Source organism: Oncorhynchus clarkii, chromosome 16 (assembly GCF_045791955.1).
Source record: "Oncorhynchus clarkii lewisi isolate Uvic-CL-2024 chromosome 16, UVic_Ocla_1.0, whole genome shotgun sequence".
Lineage (NCBI taxonomy): Eukaryota > Metazoa > Chordata > Actinopteri > Salmoniformes > Salmonidae > Oncorhynchus > Oncorhynchus clarkii.
Genome location: NC_092162.1, coordinates 24,205,085 through 24,221,945, shown reverse-complemented (window position 1 = coordinate 24,221,945; position 16,861 = coordinate 24,205,085). Strand labels below are relative to the sequence as shown.

The 16,861-nt window shown below is 41.3% G+C and overlaps 1 protein-coding gene across 1 annotated transcript in view; it reads left to right on the top strand.

The window, feature by feature from the left end:
- Nucleotides 1–16,861, top strand: part of LOC139368239 (acyl-CoA synthetase long chain family member 5) — a 35,161-nt gene that overhangs the window by 15,923 nt on the left and 2,377 nt on the right. The window contains exons 11-19 of the mRNA XM_071106932.1: nucleotides 1,713–1,790; nucleotides 2,121–2,255; nucleotides 2,644–2,778; nucleotides 2,991–3,086; nucleotides 6,716–6,788; nucleotides 7,087–7,175; nucleotides 9,534–9,650; nucleotides 16,086–16,229; nucleotides 16,346–16,447. Coding sequence (XP_070963033.1) covers nucleotides 1,713–1,790; nucleotides 2,121–2,255; nucleotides 2,644–2,778; nucleotides 2,991–3,086; nucleotides 6,716–6,788; nucleotides 7,087–7,175; nucleotides 9,534–9,650; nucleotides 16,086–16,229; nucleotides 16,346–16,447 — 969 coding nt within the window. The remainder of the gene's footprint in view (nucleotides 1–1,712; nucleotides 1,791–2,120; nucleotides 2,256–2,643; nucleotides 2,779–2,990; nucleotides 3,087–6,715; nucleotides 6,789–7,086; nucleotides 7,176–9,533; nucleotides 9,651–16,085; nucleotides 16,230–16,345; nucleotides 16,448–16,861) is intronic.

The following is a 16,861-nucleotide window of genomic DNA, read 5'->3' as shown; positions in this document are numbered from 1 at the left end:
TAAATCCACAATTTGGATCCCTCCACAGCCTCATAGAGGATCTAGATACTTTCTCTAACCTCTCTGGATTACAACCAAATTATGTACTATATGACATATTGGATCACTAAAAAACACAACTGTTACATTACCATGTAGTTTACCAATAAAATGGTCTGAAGGTGAAGTGGACATACTCAGAAGAGAGAAATTATCTCAATACAATACATTTTAATAGAAAATTAGCAAAAATAGATAGGTCTTTTCCTTTCCATTATAGTAAGATCCTGTCTATTTGTGGAAAAAAACACCCTGATTAACTCTTTAGTCATATCCCAGTTTACCTATTTGCTTATGGCCTTGCCTACACCCAACGGCTTGTTTTTTCAATTATTTGAGCAAAAAAATAGAACATTTTATTTGGAACGGCAATTCAGATAAACGGGCCTATTTATATAATGCTATTTTAAAAACAAACCATAGAAAGTTTGTCGCAATTTCAGTTTAATCCATCAGAAAAGACAGAACAAGTATTACAACAAATATTATGGTTCAACTCAAATATACTAATTGCTAAAAGAAGAACGTCAATAAAACATATTTTTATTTTTTATTCTGTATTATCTTTGTAAATTATATCATTAATAGGACTGGTGGAGTTATGTTACACATGCAGCTAACAAAATATATGGAAATGTCTGCTCTACCCAAAATTACAACCAACTACTTGCAGCATTTGCACAAAAGTTGAAGAGGCAAGTGGAGGGGGGGAAAGTCAGGAACTTGTCTGTTGGCCCTACATTAAAGAACACAATTGGTTAAAGAAAATTGTGACAAATAAAAAAGTATACCAGTTTAATTTAAGGACCAAAAATGGACAGCTGTGCCATACAGATTGCAAAATAGTTGGGAAGAGATTTTCAATGTATCGATTCCATGGCACATGGTTTATGAACTGATACACAAAACAAAAATTCTTGCAACCAATAGAATGTTATATATTGGGGATATAACCATCCCAGCTCTGCAAATTTTGCTGCGAAGAGACAGAATCATTCGATCATTCAAGTTGGTACTGTCCATATGTAGCTTGTTTTTGGTGGCAGATTCAGGAATGGCTGAAGAATTGCAACATTTACCTCAAGCTAACTCTGCAAATAGCACTGCTGGGGGATTTGAAAGGCATAGTTAATAGGTTAATAATATAATAATACTCTTAACAAAAAAACATATATATATTTACAATCTGTAGAAACTATGAGAATAGAAAGGTTCAGAACTTTTGTAAAACATCACAGCACAGTTGACAAATATATTGCAAATAGAAGTCAAAACTGGATGGTGTTCAGAGATAGATGGGAGGGGTTGAGGGTAGCTGAAGGATGGGACTAAAAACAAACAAAACATAACTATTGTAAAATATACTGTGTCCGTAAAATATATATAGTATGTATAAACTGGAAGTAGAATCCTAAATGTTGTTGTCAATTAGTTTACTTAAATTACGGGAGGGGTGGTAGGGTTAGGGGAAAGTAAGATAGGAAAATATTTTATACTGAACAAAATTGCATATGTGTGTGGGAGAAAAAGAGAAAGAGAGAGATCATATAATAATGTAGCTTCTTGTGAATGGAAAAAAGAGAGGCAAGCATTCACATGGGATTTGGTTCTGGATTGTCGAGATTTGTAGTCTTGTAATCATAACCTTCTGAATCAATTTGTGTCCCTCACAGATTTCCGTGGTTCCCACTACTCAGGATGTGTCCATCTCCTTCCTGCCTCTGGCACACATGTTTGAGAGGGTTGTACAGGTGAGTTCACAGTCTAACTGCAAACTGGTATTGAATGTTTTTGCATTAACTCAACATTATCTTTGAGTACCTCCAGCTTTAGCATGGAATCCATGACAAATACTTTATGACAAATAGTTACTTTTTACAATGTATTTATTTAGTATTTTATCCAGGCAAGTCAATGAGGAACAAATTATTCTTTCTTGTTACAAAAAAAAAAGTTTTCTATTGACAAGTGACATTTATCTCTTACATTTTTCACCTATGGGAGCAGAGGACATTGAGTTCACTGAGTTGAGTATTGAGGCTGATGGGTGCTAGTCTAGAAGTGCTTGTGTTCTCTCCCAGACAGTGCTGTACGGTGCTGGGGCCAGGGTTGGATTCTTTCAGGGAGACATTAAACTACTGCCAGACGACATGAAGAACCTGCAGCCCACCGTCTTCCCTGTGGTGCCGCGACTTCTGAACCGCGTATATGACAAAGTGAGTTATTAGTCTGCGGTCCTTCTCCTGAAGTGTGCACTCATACTGTACACTAACCCCACCACTAATCTCAGCGCTTTACGTAAACCTTACCCACAGCAAATTGTTGCGTGTCAATAGAGTTAGAGTTACAGAGTTACAGTTACAGAGTTATAGTTGAGAGCTGTAATGGATAGTTTGAACATCTACAGACCATTCAAAATTGATGTAGTTCTGTCCTTGAGCTGTTCTTGACTATTAATGTTCTGTATTATGTCATGTTTCATGTGGACCCCAGGAAGATTAGCGGCTGCTTTTGAATAAGCTAACGGGGATCCAAATAAATACCAAAGAGGACTATCTATATAATATGAGACCAAAATGAGTATCCTTTCTCTTTCTACTGTAGGTCCAAAGTGGAGCCCAGACCCCCTTCAAAAAATGGCTCCTGAATTTTGCCATTGACAGAAAGCTTGCCGAAGTTAAGGAGGGTGTCATCAGAAAAGACAGTATATGGGACAAGCTCATCTTCCACAAAGTTCAGGTATTGTACTCTCCAAGTAGGAGTGAGTCATCGTGTTCAAGGAGGTCAACAATGCTATTGCCAATGTTGTGCCAACAATCCTTGGAGGCTACTGTGCCTAAAAAGGCAACAGGGGAGAATAAGAATGTTCCACTGCAGGGGCTGTGAATTGGGAGGTTGTTATGTTACAGAATGCTCTACAATCTAGAACGTGTCGTGTCGGTTCTCTGCAGGAGTCGTTGGGGGGACGTGTGCGAGTGATGGTGACGGGAGCAGCGCCCATCTCTCCCTCCGTTCTCAACTTCCTGCGGGCATCTCTGGGGTGTCAGGTACTTTAGCACCATCTACCCATCTATTATCTACCATAGATCTACCGTCTACCCATCCATTTTTCTTCTACCACTCAAAAGGGCTTTTCACACTGCATGTTCTTGGCCCATGGCTATCCTTTACCCTAGCTTACGCTGTTTTTACACAAGCATGTGTTAACCCTGGGCTAACGGAAACCCAGCGGTCACTTTTTGGAGTAGAATATTCAAATTAGATGACATTGGAGCTCTGTGATTGAAGTGCAGTGTGAACAGGACTTAAAGGGTTTCCAAAACTCTTTAGTGAGACACCTTCGTCAATGATCATATACATATTACTGTGTCAAGGAGAACTTGTCAAAACAGGTCATGACTCACATCAAATACACCTAGAAAGCAGTCAAATAGATGCTTCAACATCACACACACTTGCCACTGGAAGGTGTTAACAATACCCGAGTTGCCAGTTTGATTCCTACATATAGGGGTAATTTATATTGAATTAACATGCTGAGGTTGGTCACTTCGGGTAATAACAAGACCGTATTATAAAGAATAAATCAAAAAAAGAACATACCCTGACCAAACAAGGATACATTTGTAAAATAAAAATCACCGTTGCACACCTTGAATTGTTGAAGTCTTCATCAGAATCCCTGCAAGGAGAGAATAGTGTGCGACTTCCATTATATTTTCTGTAAAGACCTTAAGTTTGTCATTATTACTTCCGGCGCCGACAGAGATGGCCGCCTCGCTTCGCGTTCCTAGGAAACTATGCAGTTTTTTGTTTTTTTACGTGTTATTTCTTACATTAGTACCCCAGGTCATCTTAGGTTTCATTACATACAGTCGAGAAGAACTACTGAATATAAGATCAGCGTCAACTCACCATCAGTACGACCAAGAATATGTTTTTCGCGACGCGGACCCTGTGTTCTGCCTTACAAACAGGACAACTGAGTGGATCCTATGCAGCGACCCAAAAAAACGACTCCGAAAGAGAGGGAAACGAGGCGGTCTTCTGGTCAGACTCCGGAGACGGGCACACCGTGCACCACTCCCTAGCATTCTTCTTGCCAATGTCCAGTCTCTTGACAACAAGGTTGATGAAATCCGAGCAAGGGTAGCATTCCAGAGGGACATCAGAGACTGTAACTTCCTTTGCTTCACTGAAACATGGCTCACTGGAGAGACTCTATCCGAAGCGGTGCAGACAACGGGTTTCTCCACTCATCGCGCTGACAGAAACAAACATCTTTCTGGTAAGAAGAGGGGCGGGGGCGTATGCCTCATGGCCAACGTGACATGGTGTGATGAAAGAAACATACAGGAACTCAAATCCTTCTGTTCACCTGATTTAGAATTCCTCACAATCAAATGTAGACCGCATTATCTACCAAGAGAATTCTCTTCGATTATAATCACAGCCGTATATATCCCCCCCCAAGCAGACACATCGATGGCTCTGAACGAACTTTATTTAACTCTCTGAAAACTGGAAACGATTTATCCGGAGGCTGCATTCATTGTAGCTGGGGATTTTAACAAGGCTAATCTGAAAACAAGACTCCCCAAATTTTATCAGCATATTGATTGCGCAACCAGGGGAGGAAAGACCTTGGATCATTGTTACTCTAACTTCCGCGACGCATATAAGGCCCTGCCCCGCCCCCCTTTCGGAAAAGCTGACCACGACTCCATTTTGTTGATCCCTGCCTACAGACAGAAACTAAAACAAGAGGCTCCCACGCTGAGGTCTGTCCAACGCTGGTCCGACCAAGCTGACTCCACACTCCAAGACTGCTTCCATCACGTGGACTGGGAGATGTTTCGTATTGCGTCAGATAACAACATTGACGAATACGCTGATTCGGTGTGCGAGTTCATTAGAACGTGCGTTGAAGATGTCGTTCCCATAGCAACGATTAAAACATTCCCTAACCAGAAACCGTGGATTGATGGCAGCATTCGTGTGGAACTGAAAGCGCGAACCACTGCTTTTAATCAGGGCAAGGTGTCTGGTAACATGACCGAATACAAACAGTGCAGCTATTCCCTCCGCAAGGCTATCAAACAAGCTAAGCGCCAGTACAGAGACAAAGTAGAATCTCAATTCAACGGCTCAGACACAAGAGGCATGTGGCAGGGTCTACAGTCAATCACGGACTACAGGAAGAAATCCAGCCCAGTCACGGACCAGGATGTCTTGCTCCCAGGCAGACTAAATAACTTTTTTGCCCGCTTTGAGGACAATACAGTGCCACTGACACGGCCTGCAACGAAAACATGCGGTCTCTCCTTCACTGCAGCCGAGGTGAGTAAGACATTTAAACGTGTTAACCCTCGCAAGGCTGCAGGCCCAGACGGCATCCCCAGCCGCGCCCTCAGAGCATGCGCAGACCAGCTGGCCGGTGTGTTTACGGACATATTCAATCAATCCCTATACCAGTCTGCTGTTCCCACATGCTTCAAGAGGGCCACCATTGTTCCTGTTCCCAAGAAAGCTAAGGTAACTGAGCTAAACGACTACCGCCCCGTAGCACTCACATCCGTCATCATAGTGGAGAGGGTAGCAAGTTTTAAGTTCCTCGGCATACACATCACAGACAAACTGAATTGGTCCACTCACACAGACAGCATCGTGAAGAAGGCGCAGCAGCGCCTCTTCAACCTCAGGAGGCTGAAGAAATTTGGCTTGTCACCAAAAGCACTCACAAACTTCTACAGATGCACAATCGAGAGCATCCTGGCGGGCTGTATGCCTGGTATGGCAACTGCACCGCCCTCAACCGTAAGGCTCTCCAGAGGGTAGTGAGGTCTGCACAACGCATCACCGGGGGCAAACTACCTGCCCTCCAGGACACCTACACCACCCGATGTCACAGGAAGGCCATAAAGATCATCAAGGACATCAACCACCCGAGCCACTGCCTGTTCACCCCGCTATCATCCAGAAGGCGAGGTCAGTACAGGTGCATCAAAGCTGGGACCGAGAGACTGAAAAACAGCTTCTATCTCAAGGCCATCAGACTGTTAAACAGCCACCACTAACACTGAGTGGCTGCTGCCAACACACTGACACTGACTCAACTCCAGCCACTTTAATAATGGGAATTGATGGGAAATGATGTAAATATATCACTAGCCACTTTAAACAATGCTACCTTATATAATGTTACTTACCCTACATTATTCATCTCATATGCATACGTATATACTGTACTCTATATCATCGACTGTATCCTTATGTAATACATGTATCACTAGCCACTTTAAACTATGCCACTTTGTTTACATACTCATCTCATTTGTACATACTGTACTCGATACCATCTACTGTATCTTGCCTTGTTAGTTAGATTACTTGTTATTACTGCATTGTTGGAACTAGAAGCACAAGCATTTCGCTACACTCGCATTAACATCTGCTAACCATGTGTATGTGACAAATAAAATTTGATTTGATTTGATATTATATAATGAAACCAATCCTGTGCCATTGTGGATCTTGTAATAGCACTGAGCAACTGAGGCCATGTGCTTTTGTTTGGAGAGCAGAGATGACCTCAAATGTATTGATCTGTCCGTGTCGCTGTGACAACCAGATCTCATTGACCCTACTGATCTCTCGGTTCTGATTGGTTCTCCAGATTTTTGAGGCATACGGCCAAACAGAGTGTACTGCCGCCTGCTCTTTCACTATGCCGGGAGACGCCACTTCTGGTATGTCACTACAAATATTTACAACCTCACAGGGGATGCTAAATTAAAAGGATAGTTCACCTAAATGTCTAGTTTTTTGTTTACTTACACTAAAAGCAGTCTATGGACAAGGAGAGACTGCAATCCATGCTTTGTGTTTGTTTACCTAGCCACTTGTACCAACCGCAATGTAACTTTGTAATTTGGTTGAACTATCCCTTTAAGTTGAGAACACTTGCATCCTTTCTTCTTACTTCCTTCTCAAAATAGGGACCTTATATATTCACCCAAATTATATAACAGGTGTTTCTTTCCTCAGGGCATGTTGGAGCTCCTATACCTTGTAACATTGTGAAACTGGTTGATGTTGAAGAGATGAACTACTTTGCTTCCAATGGTGAAGGGGAGGTAAGTGGTTGTCACTACCTAGCCATGCTGCAATGTATGGAAAAACAAAAAAAATGTAAAAGAACATTTTTCAACTTCCCTTGGGTGTTGTATTCTTCAAACCATAAAACTATCTGGTTATTTAGTAAATGTTCAGAATAATCTGGCTATCATTTTTGGAGAATGTAGCAATGTCAGGGGTCATTCAAAAGCATTGGGGGGGGGGGGCATGGTATTTCCCACGATTTCCCCAGACTTTTTAATTTGTAGAAAATTAGCTCAAAGGCACAATATGTAGCTTTTTGGGCGACGCGACCAAATCCGCATACACATGTGAGTTATAGATCTGTCATTGTCTTTGAAAGCAAGTCTGAAAAGTGGCAGGTCTGTTCTTTGTGCTCTGTCTTTACTTACTGTTCTTAACCCTTGTGTTGTAAGGTAAAGGTAAAAAATGACCTGCCACTGTGTTTAACAGCGGCGAAAACCCCCTAAATGATATTTTTTAAACTTGAAATGTAATGACTTTTCCAAAAGTGACCCGAACATTAGAAAAAGTGAAACATCGCCTTTGTTCCTATTTCCATGAAAGCTGTACACCACCAGGGTACAAAAATTGTCTTAGGGTCATTTATTACCTCGCAGTTATAAAATAAATTTACACACCACAAAAACTAGACGTAGACACACAAACACACGAAATTTAGAATATGTGTGCTACTGATTGAACTCAGCCAGCAGCTCCTGAAGAGGAAGATAGCCATGGTTGGCACAGTTAGAAAGAACAAGCCTGAGCTACCCCCTGCACTCCTCACAACAAGGGTGAAAGAGGCCTTCTCAACAAAGTTTGCCTTCACACCCACCACCACTCTAGTTTCTTACCTCCCAAAAAGGAACAAGAATGTGGTCCTCGTGAGCACACTGCACAAAACGGTTGAGATCAGTAATCGTGAGGACAGGAAGCTAGCCATCATCCTGGACTACAACCACAAAAAAGGAGGCATGGACAATCTGGACAAGTTGATTGGAACTTTCAGCTGCAGGAGGATGACTGCCTGGCCCCTGGTCATCTTTCATAACATCATTGATGTGTCCTCATACAATGCCTTCGTGATATGGAACAAGATCAACCCTATCCGGATGCCTGATAAGCGGAACAAGAGGGTGTTCCTGGAACAGCTGGGAAAGGCACTTGTAACCCCACACATTCAAAGAAGGGAGCACCTCCACCGCACAGAAGCCTCTGCAGCACTTGTGAAAGCTGTCCTGATCCACCTGAGACTGCAGCTGGGGCAGGCAAGAGGAGGAGATGCCAATTCTGCCCCCCAAAGAAGCACTGTAAAACAAATACTATGTGCTTCACATGTGATAAATACATCTGCAAAGTCCATGCACACACACTTGCATACTGTCCTACATGTGCTAATTAGAGTTGATTGATTTATGTTCTTCACATTTTTGATTTGTATCTATTATCTTATTTTATTCTTGTTGTTTATACCTTGTGGGTGGGGGCAATGGTTAAAAAAATGGGAGAATACTAGTATTCCTCATTGCACAGTATATAAGAATATATCACTATGTTGCCAAAAAAGTTTAAAGACTTATTGTTTCCCTTCAATAAAAATGCATTTAAAACTACTTTCTGCACATTTCTGCTACTTTCTTAGGCTATAAAAATGCTATCTCTTGCTAAAAAATATATGTTTACACCTATACAGTACCTTTAGCAATAATAATAAACCTCTACTTTAGTAAAGAAAACAATTATGACAGGTGTGTTGTAATACAAACGAGTGGTGTTTGTGATGAATGACAGGTTGTTTCTTCATGCAAAATAGATTTGGGGTTTAAAATTAAAATGACGCTGCTTTATTTTAGGGGTTCAGTGAAGGCGGGTCAATTTTTACCCTTAGGACAAGGGGAGTATACAGAATGTTAAGACTACACAATAGTTAAGTTGCTTCTTTATAATGTCAGTTTTGCACACCAGCTTCAAATAACTGATATATTTTTGGTTATTGAAAATGTATTTCAAAGAAGTTTAGATGTTATGATGATCCTCTACAATGATTCTCTACACATTGTTTGTTCAGTCACAAACAAATGAAATTATGCAAAAAAATTAAATAAATTGCATCCAGTAAATGGTGGAGTGATTTCTGCATTTTGCAGCTTTTACTTTCATTTATCATATATATATATTCTCTCTAAGTTTAACCTTTTGAATGAATTGGTTGCTATGGCTTGCCTGCCTTAGAACTAGGAGCTGGAGTTTTTCCTGGTCAGGTCACATGGCCTGATCAGGTCACATGGTCCCCGGCCGTACTTAACACAAGGAGAACACTTTACTTAATGATGCATACTTTTCTATTTTCTCAGGTCTGTATCAAAGGTAAAAACGTGTTCATCGGATATCTGAAAGACCCTGAGAAGACAGCAGAGGCCCTGGACAAAGATGGCTGGCTACACACCGGAGACATTGGCAAATGGCTACCGGTGAGATTCTCGTAGATACAAACTGAACCGTGGGAACAATAAAATAACCTGAATTTATCTCCGCATACAATCAATCTGACATCAATTTCCATGACAGTGGTAGAGGAGTTTAATATCAGGACCGAGTAGAATAGCTTTCCGGCTCTCTCCTGTTCATTCATCTCAAAGCCAGACAAGCAATCAGTGGGGTGAATTACTGGGGTTGTGTGTCATCTGCAGCATCGTTATACTTTCCAAACCCAACTATTCTATTATTACAAGCAGGACAAAGGGCAGTGCAGATTACCGTTATGGGCGGCAATTCATCTGAATTGAATTACCTGATTCAAGATTTCACTATTTCTATACTGGGGTCTACATCATCATCAGCAGGGCCATTTTATTGTCGTAGTTGTACAAGGTCATACAGTGTCTTGATTTATAAAATGTACACCGTTTTTATACAACATTTCAGTTACAAAAATGTCTAAATGCATTTAAAAAAAAACAATAAATCACATTTTCAAGTTCAATGGTTATGAACCAAAACATGGACATGCAAAGATTGGATCATACAATTGTGTCTAAGGACATTATAAACGAGACCAAGACTGTCATTATTTGTAAGCAGAACTGGCTTTGCAGGCTGACATAGGGCCCGATTCCGACGGGAGTGAAGGGTAAATGGAACGTACTGTAATTTCCCTTTTATGCACTTTTCTCTATGAGTACTCTAATAGTGTGCTATTCACATGCTATTTGTTTTGGTCCTGATTCAGACTTAGGAAATAGCACCTTTCCTACAGTATGCACTTCTCTGTAGTTGGTATTCAGACTTACCTTATGAAGGTGCGTAATGGGCTTTGTAGGTGTGGATCCCTTGCATGCGCTGAATAAGTGTAATTAACCACTGGCAACACTCCTATGTTCTGGCCAACAGATTTTCTCATGGATTTTTAATTTCAGTACATTTATATTAAGCCATCTTTAAATACAGTGCACCTTTTAGCTGACAGACTCAGAATATTAGGGATAAATGAAAGAAAGCCATCTAAATATATGCATATTCATCATCTTTTCAGCAGAAATTGTTAGATACATTTAATTATTTTTAAATACAAATTTTGTACAATAGTAGGCTGTATCGCGTCTTGCGTGCACTAACCATGGAACTGTGTGACGACACAGTTTAGAGTAGCATGCACATGGATACAGTTTGTGGATTACCTTGACGTTGTGACAGGATGGCCCCCACGCCCACCTCCACCACAAAGGGCAGCGAGGGGTCTGGGTGTTTCAGCAACGGCTGCAGGATTCCACGCCAACTTACGGGGGAACACCTTTGAGGAGAGAGTTGAGAGGCGATGGAGCTAAAGTTCCTGATGAAGCGGTAATAAAAGTTGGCAACCCCCAAAAAACTTTGTTGTCCCTTTATGGTGGTTGGGACTGGCCATGACCTGACAACCCATCTTCCTTCCTCTCCTCCATAACCACTCCCTGTGGGCTGATCCCATATCCCAAGACGGAAACCTGATGGAACCGGTTAGTATGTAGCGGACATCGTTGAAGCTGGTGTCCCTCCTGGCCATAATAGGGACAGAGCCCCAGTTGCTTCCAGCGGCATCACTCAGCCGAGGGGAGGCGTGTAGCCCCTACCTCCAAGGGGTCAGGCTTAAACTCATATCCGTCAACGAAAGAGGGAGAGAGGCGATGGAGTGCCAAGGCTCCCGAAGGAGGTTATCCAGACGGATGGTCATCATGATGAGTGCATCCAATGAGAGGGTGTCGTCTCGGCATGCCAGCTTTGTCTGGACCTCCTCACGCAAATCCTCTTCGGAATAAGGTGTGGAGCGACGGCTCATTCCATCTGCTGGATGCTGCCAATGTACGAAAGGTGAGTGCGAACTCCGCAACAGTCTGGTCCTCATGCCGTAGTTGGAGTAGTGCTCACCCCCCCGCTCTGCCCTCCGGTGGATAATCGAAGCCTCCTCTGAACAGCTCCATGAACCTCCCATAAGAACCCAGCTTCTCCCCTCTCCCAGATGGCCGTATTCGATTCAAACGCATACCCTGTCAACAGGGAAATAACCTTGGCAACTTTGGACCGCTCGGTAGTGGGGGCACCCGTTTGCTGAGCAAAATAGAGGGAGCACTGGAGAAGGAAGCCACGATATTTGAATGGAGTCTCGTCATATTTGTCATGAAGGGAAAAACGGGCATCACTGACCAGAGCAGACTGCTGAATGGGCTGGCTCGACTCATGGTAGAGGATCCTCCGCTCGTTGGGGGTGACGCCTCTTAGAGGACCTCATCCACCACCCTCCCTAGTTGCGCTAGCTGATTGTGGTGCCGGCGAAGTAGGTCTCCCTGTTCGTCAACCATCTGGGAGATGTCTCGGTTGGCTGCTGCTTCCATTTTGAGAGGCAAGATTCTGTAATGTAATGTAGACGCAGGGAGTCAGGAAACAAGTGCAGTTAGTGAGTTAATTACAAAGAACATTGATGGATGCAAACCAAAGGCACTGTCTAACATGGAAAACATAAACAACATTGCATGGTGGGTGATAAAATAAAAAGGAGTGCTATATAAAGAGAAGTAATCAGGGTAGTGATGGAGTCCAGGTGTGGCTCATAACGAAGCGCAGGTGTGCGTAATGAGGGTTGCCAGGCCCGGTGGTGAGTAGAATGGAGACGTCGAGCACTGGAGAGGGGGAGCGGGGGTAGACATGACAGGCTATAACCTATACAGTACCAGTCAAAAATTGGACACACCTACTCATTCAAGGGTTTTCATTATTTTTACTATTTTCTACAGTGTAGAATAATAGTGAAGACATCACATCTATGAAATAATAAATATGGAATCATATAGTAACAAAAAAATGTTAAACAAATCAAAATATATAATCCTCCACACACTTCATTTATTCGATTGCCACTCAAACATACTTAAGTTCAAGGTCAGAATACGCATAGAGAGAAAAGTACATAAAAAAGGAATAACTCTGGTCAGAATCTGGCTTTTTGGGTGGAGATAGAATAAATGAAGGTGTGGCAGAGGTGTGTCTAGTGTCTCTGATCTTGACTTAATTCCCCAGTGGTGGAAAAAAGTCATTTTCATAAGATACCTTATTAGAAAATTAAGTCGAAAATGAAAGTCGCCCAGTAACATACTTCTTAAGCTAAATTCTAAAAGTATTTGGTTTTAAATATACTTATGTATCAAAAGTAAATGTAATCGCTAAATTATACTTAAGTATCAAAAGTAAAAGTACAAGTATAAATAAATAACAATTCCTTTTATAAAGCAAACCAAACCAAACAGATAGCCAGGGGCATGCTCGAACACTCAGACATAATTTACAAACGAAGCATGTGTTGAGTGAGTCTACCAGATCAGAGGCAGTTGGGATGACCAGGGATGTTCTCTTGATAAGTGTGTGAATCAGACAATTTTCCTGTCTTGCTAAGCATTCAAATGTAACGAGTACTTTTGGGAGTCAAGGAAAATGTACGGAGTAAAAAGTACATGATTGTCTTTAAGAATGTAGGGAAGTAAAAGTTGTCAAAAATATAAATAGTAAAGTAAAGTACAGATACCCAAAAAATTACTAAGTACTTTACACTCACTGTAATTCCTTAATAATTCCACCACCTGTACACGCAAGGAAACCATGAATAACGTCTAGCAAACAAACCAGTTCCAAGTGGTTCCAAGTGGATTTTTTTCAGATATAAATAACACCATTCTCCATGCACTGTCATTTACAACTTGATAAGGGCCATTGATAAGAGCCAGGTAAATGAGTAATAAGGAAATTGTAAATATAAATGACACTTGTTTTAGATATATTTGACCTAGTAAACGCTGGAGACAAATGTGAAACCAATCATATGGCAGCAAACTGAAACATATCAACTTTCCCACAGTAGTGTTTATTAAATGCTGTTACATTACGAAAAATGTCAATTGTATGGCCTTTTCACTTGCAAGGAGGGGCGCTCTTGAATGTCTTAATTATAAGCTAACACGTTTCCTATTTCTATCATGTTAAATAATAGCCACTATCAGTACTGACTGTCAGTAGGCCTAATAACAACACATATTGCACTGCAAATTTGACTGTTTGATCCCTTCAGGTGGTATTGCCTACTGTACATTAACATCATTACATTGTTTCGTTAACCTTCATTTGCTTCCTCTGTAAACGGCCATGTGAATGTTGATGAGGATCATTAGTAATAGTGGATAATGATATTTTTTTAAAGACATGTAGGCTAATTAAATTGTAATGGAGCGGAGTGCAGACCAAGCCATAACAGTTTGAACCAGCCACTGTGCCACGACTGTGTCATCACACAGTTCCATGGTTAGTGCAGGCAATAGGCGAGGGTATAGCCTGCTATTGTACACTATTCTCCCTATTATAATTATATGTACACTAATCTTCCAACATTACCATGGGATAATTTTTTAATTAATCAACTCACCGTTTTCTTTCTTTTGTGTGTAAAGGCTCCCCAAACCTGTTTTTTATGATTCATAAATACTTTCCTAACCCTAATTATAAACTGAGTGGTTCGAGCCCTGAATGCTGATTGGCTGACAGGCGTGGTATATCAGACCTTATACTGCGGGTATGACAAAACACTTATTTTTAATGCTCTAATTACGTTGGTAACCAGTTTATAATAGCAATAAGGCACCTCGGGGGTTTGTGGTATAAGGCCAATATACCAAGGCTAAGGGCTGTATCCAGGCACTCTTTGATGCGTCGTGCCTAAGAACAGCCCTTACACGTGGTATATTGGTCTTCTTGCTTAAATAAGTATTATTCATTTTTTTTAAATGGGGGGGTAGATCTGCTTAAATATTCCAGATAGATTGTGGCTTCCATCAATGTAATTGTCTGCATCATTTCAAATCCCCCATATATATTTTTGTAAATATATAAAATATGTGTATATATATAAAATATATTAATATATTTTAATATATTTTCCTTTATTATTTTCAGAGTATTTTTTAAATCTATCAATTGGTGCTGAAACAGACGAATATGCATATATTTAGATGGCTTTCTTTCATTGATCCCTAATATTCTGAACCCGTTCTCTCTATATGTTCTATTGAGTCTGTCAGTAGAATTCGAACTAAAAGGTACAGCGTATTTAAAGAGACGGTTTAAGATAAATGTACTGAATTGAAAAATCCATGAGAAAAATCTGTTGGCCAGCATGTTGAAGGGTTTTCAGCGGGTTAATTCAATTTATTCAGTGCGCGCCAGGGAACCACTCCTACAAAGCCCGTTATGCGCCTTCACAAGGTAGGTCTGAATACAAACTACTCAGAAGGGCGTAGGAAAGGTGTGCATAAGAAAGGCGTCATTTCCTAAGTCGGAATCCGGTCTATATAGAACAGTGAATGATGATGCATTCATGTGCTACCGAAATTATTGGTAACTCTGAAACTTGGAGAGTTATGTGCCAAAACGCATCATAACGCCAAAAACTGGTCTTAATGAGCTTCCAAGTGGGAAATACGAGTAGGAGACTCAGTTTCCCAGTTGGATAGTGAGTTTCCCAATTCTGAGTAGCACATGAATGCTGCATGACTTGGCATAGGCCCAGGGTCAGTTTTATCACCTGTGAGGGCTGTGTCACAGCTGTTACAGACGTCAGATGTTGGACCTGTCCTAACCCCCTAAGGCCATTAGCCTAGTTAACGATCTCTCCCTCTGCACTCTGTGGCCTCACCAGCCTCAACATGGGACGTTCATTATCTGAGAAAAGAAGGGGGAGAGAGAGGGTGGTGGTGGGGGGGTGGGGTAAGATAAAGGTAATTGAGTTAATTGATTCGCTCTGTCATAATGTAGGCCCTTTTTAATTTCTCCAGGGGACCCTTTCTTTCTCAACACAGACAGATGGCATGTCCATTAGGGACCTGTCTAAGCTTGCTCTTAGGTTTCAGTAATTACACACGCGTGTGTGTGAATGTGGTGTGTGTGTGTGTGTGTGTGCATATGTATGTCTGTTTACCAGAGGAAGCTGGTGGTAGGAGCTACAGGAGAACGGTCTCATTGTAACAACTGGAATGGAATTAATGGAATGGAGTCATGTGGTTTCCATGTTTGATTTGTTTGACTCCATTGCACATATTCCATTGCAGCCATTACAATCAGCCCGTTCTCCTATAGCTCCTCCCACCAGCCTCCTCTGGTAAACACACATATATGTGCACGCACACACTTTTACGTAACTCAGTAATTATCTTTTCTCGTTCTCTCTCTATACTTATATCCTAGAGGCATATTTTGTTTATAAGGCTCATGATATGAGCAATCATGATGACATACTGTATTACTCAAGATACAATCTAGTTCCTTGGCGATTTCCGATTGTCAAGTTAGGATAATGTATATCTTGTTGAAAATACTAATGATCAAAATGATGGCAGAGTGGAGTCTTGAAGATCGTTGACCGCAAGAAGAATATCTTCAAGCTGGCTCAGGGAGAGTACATCGCCCCAGAGAGGATAGAGAACGTGTACATCCGCAGTGCACCTGTAGCCCAGGTGTTTGTCCATGGAGACAGTCTTCAGGTACAACACACACGCACAGCATAAAAACTTACACACATTTAAGCACACATGCCAAGCACAAACATTTCAGCAGCATACACTACTTAGACAGAATGTGTATGTGTGTGTGTGTCTAGGCCAGCTTGGTAGCCATTGTGGTCCCTGACCCAGAGGTCCTGCCAGGTTTCGCCCAGAAACTAGGAGTCCAGGGTTCTCATGAGGAGCTGTGCAAAAGCCAAGTGAGTGCTCTATCAGAACCTTTCCACTAATAACGTTGTCAGAATATTTGAACACACCAGCATCATGTTCATTACTTAGCCACCAAACGGAAGCAAATGGACTGAAACAGAGATGGACTACCTATAATAATCAATAAGACTTATTTTCATTTTCTGTTCCAAAATGTTTTAAAACACTGTCCGTTGCGTGCCCTAATGAACATGACCTTGGGATTCATTCATCAAACAAAAGTGTGATTGTCCATAATGCTCTTCATACATTTGCACAGATACAAAGGACATACAAATATTGTATAAATGCTTGTCCATACATTGGGTGCCACTAAACACAAAACTGCTACTACAGTCCAAGTGCTTCACAAGACCATGTTTCCAATGCACTCCTGACTGAAGCAAATCTATTTCGTACCACTG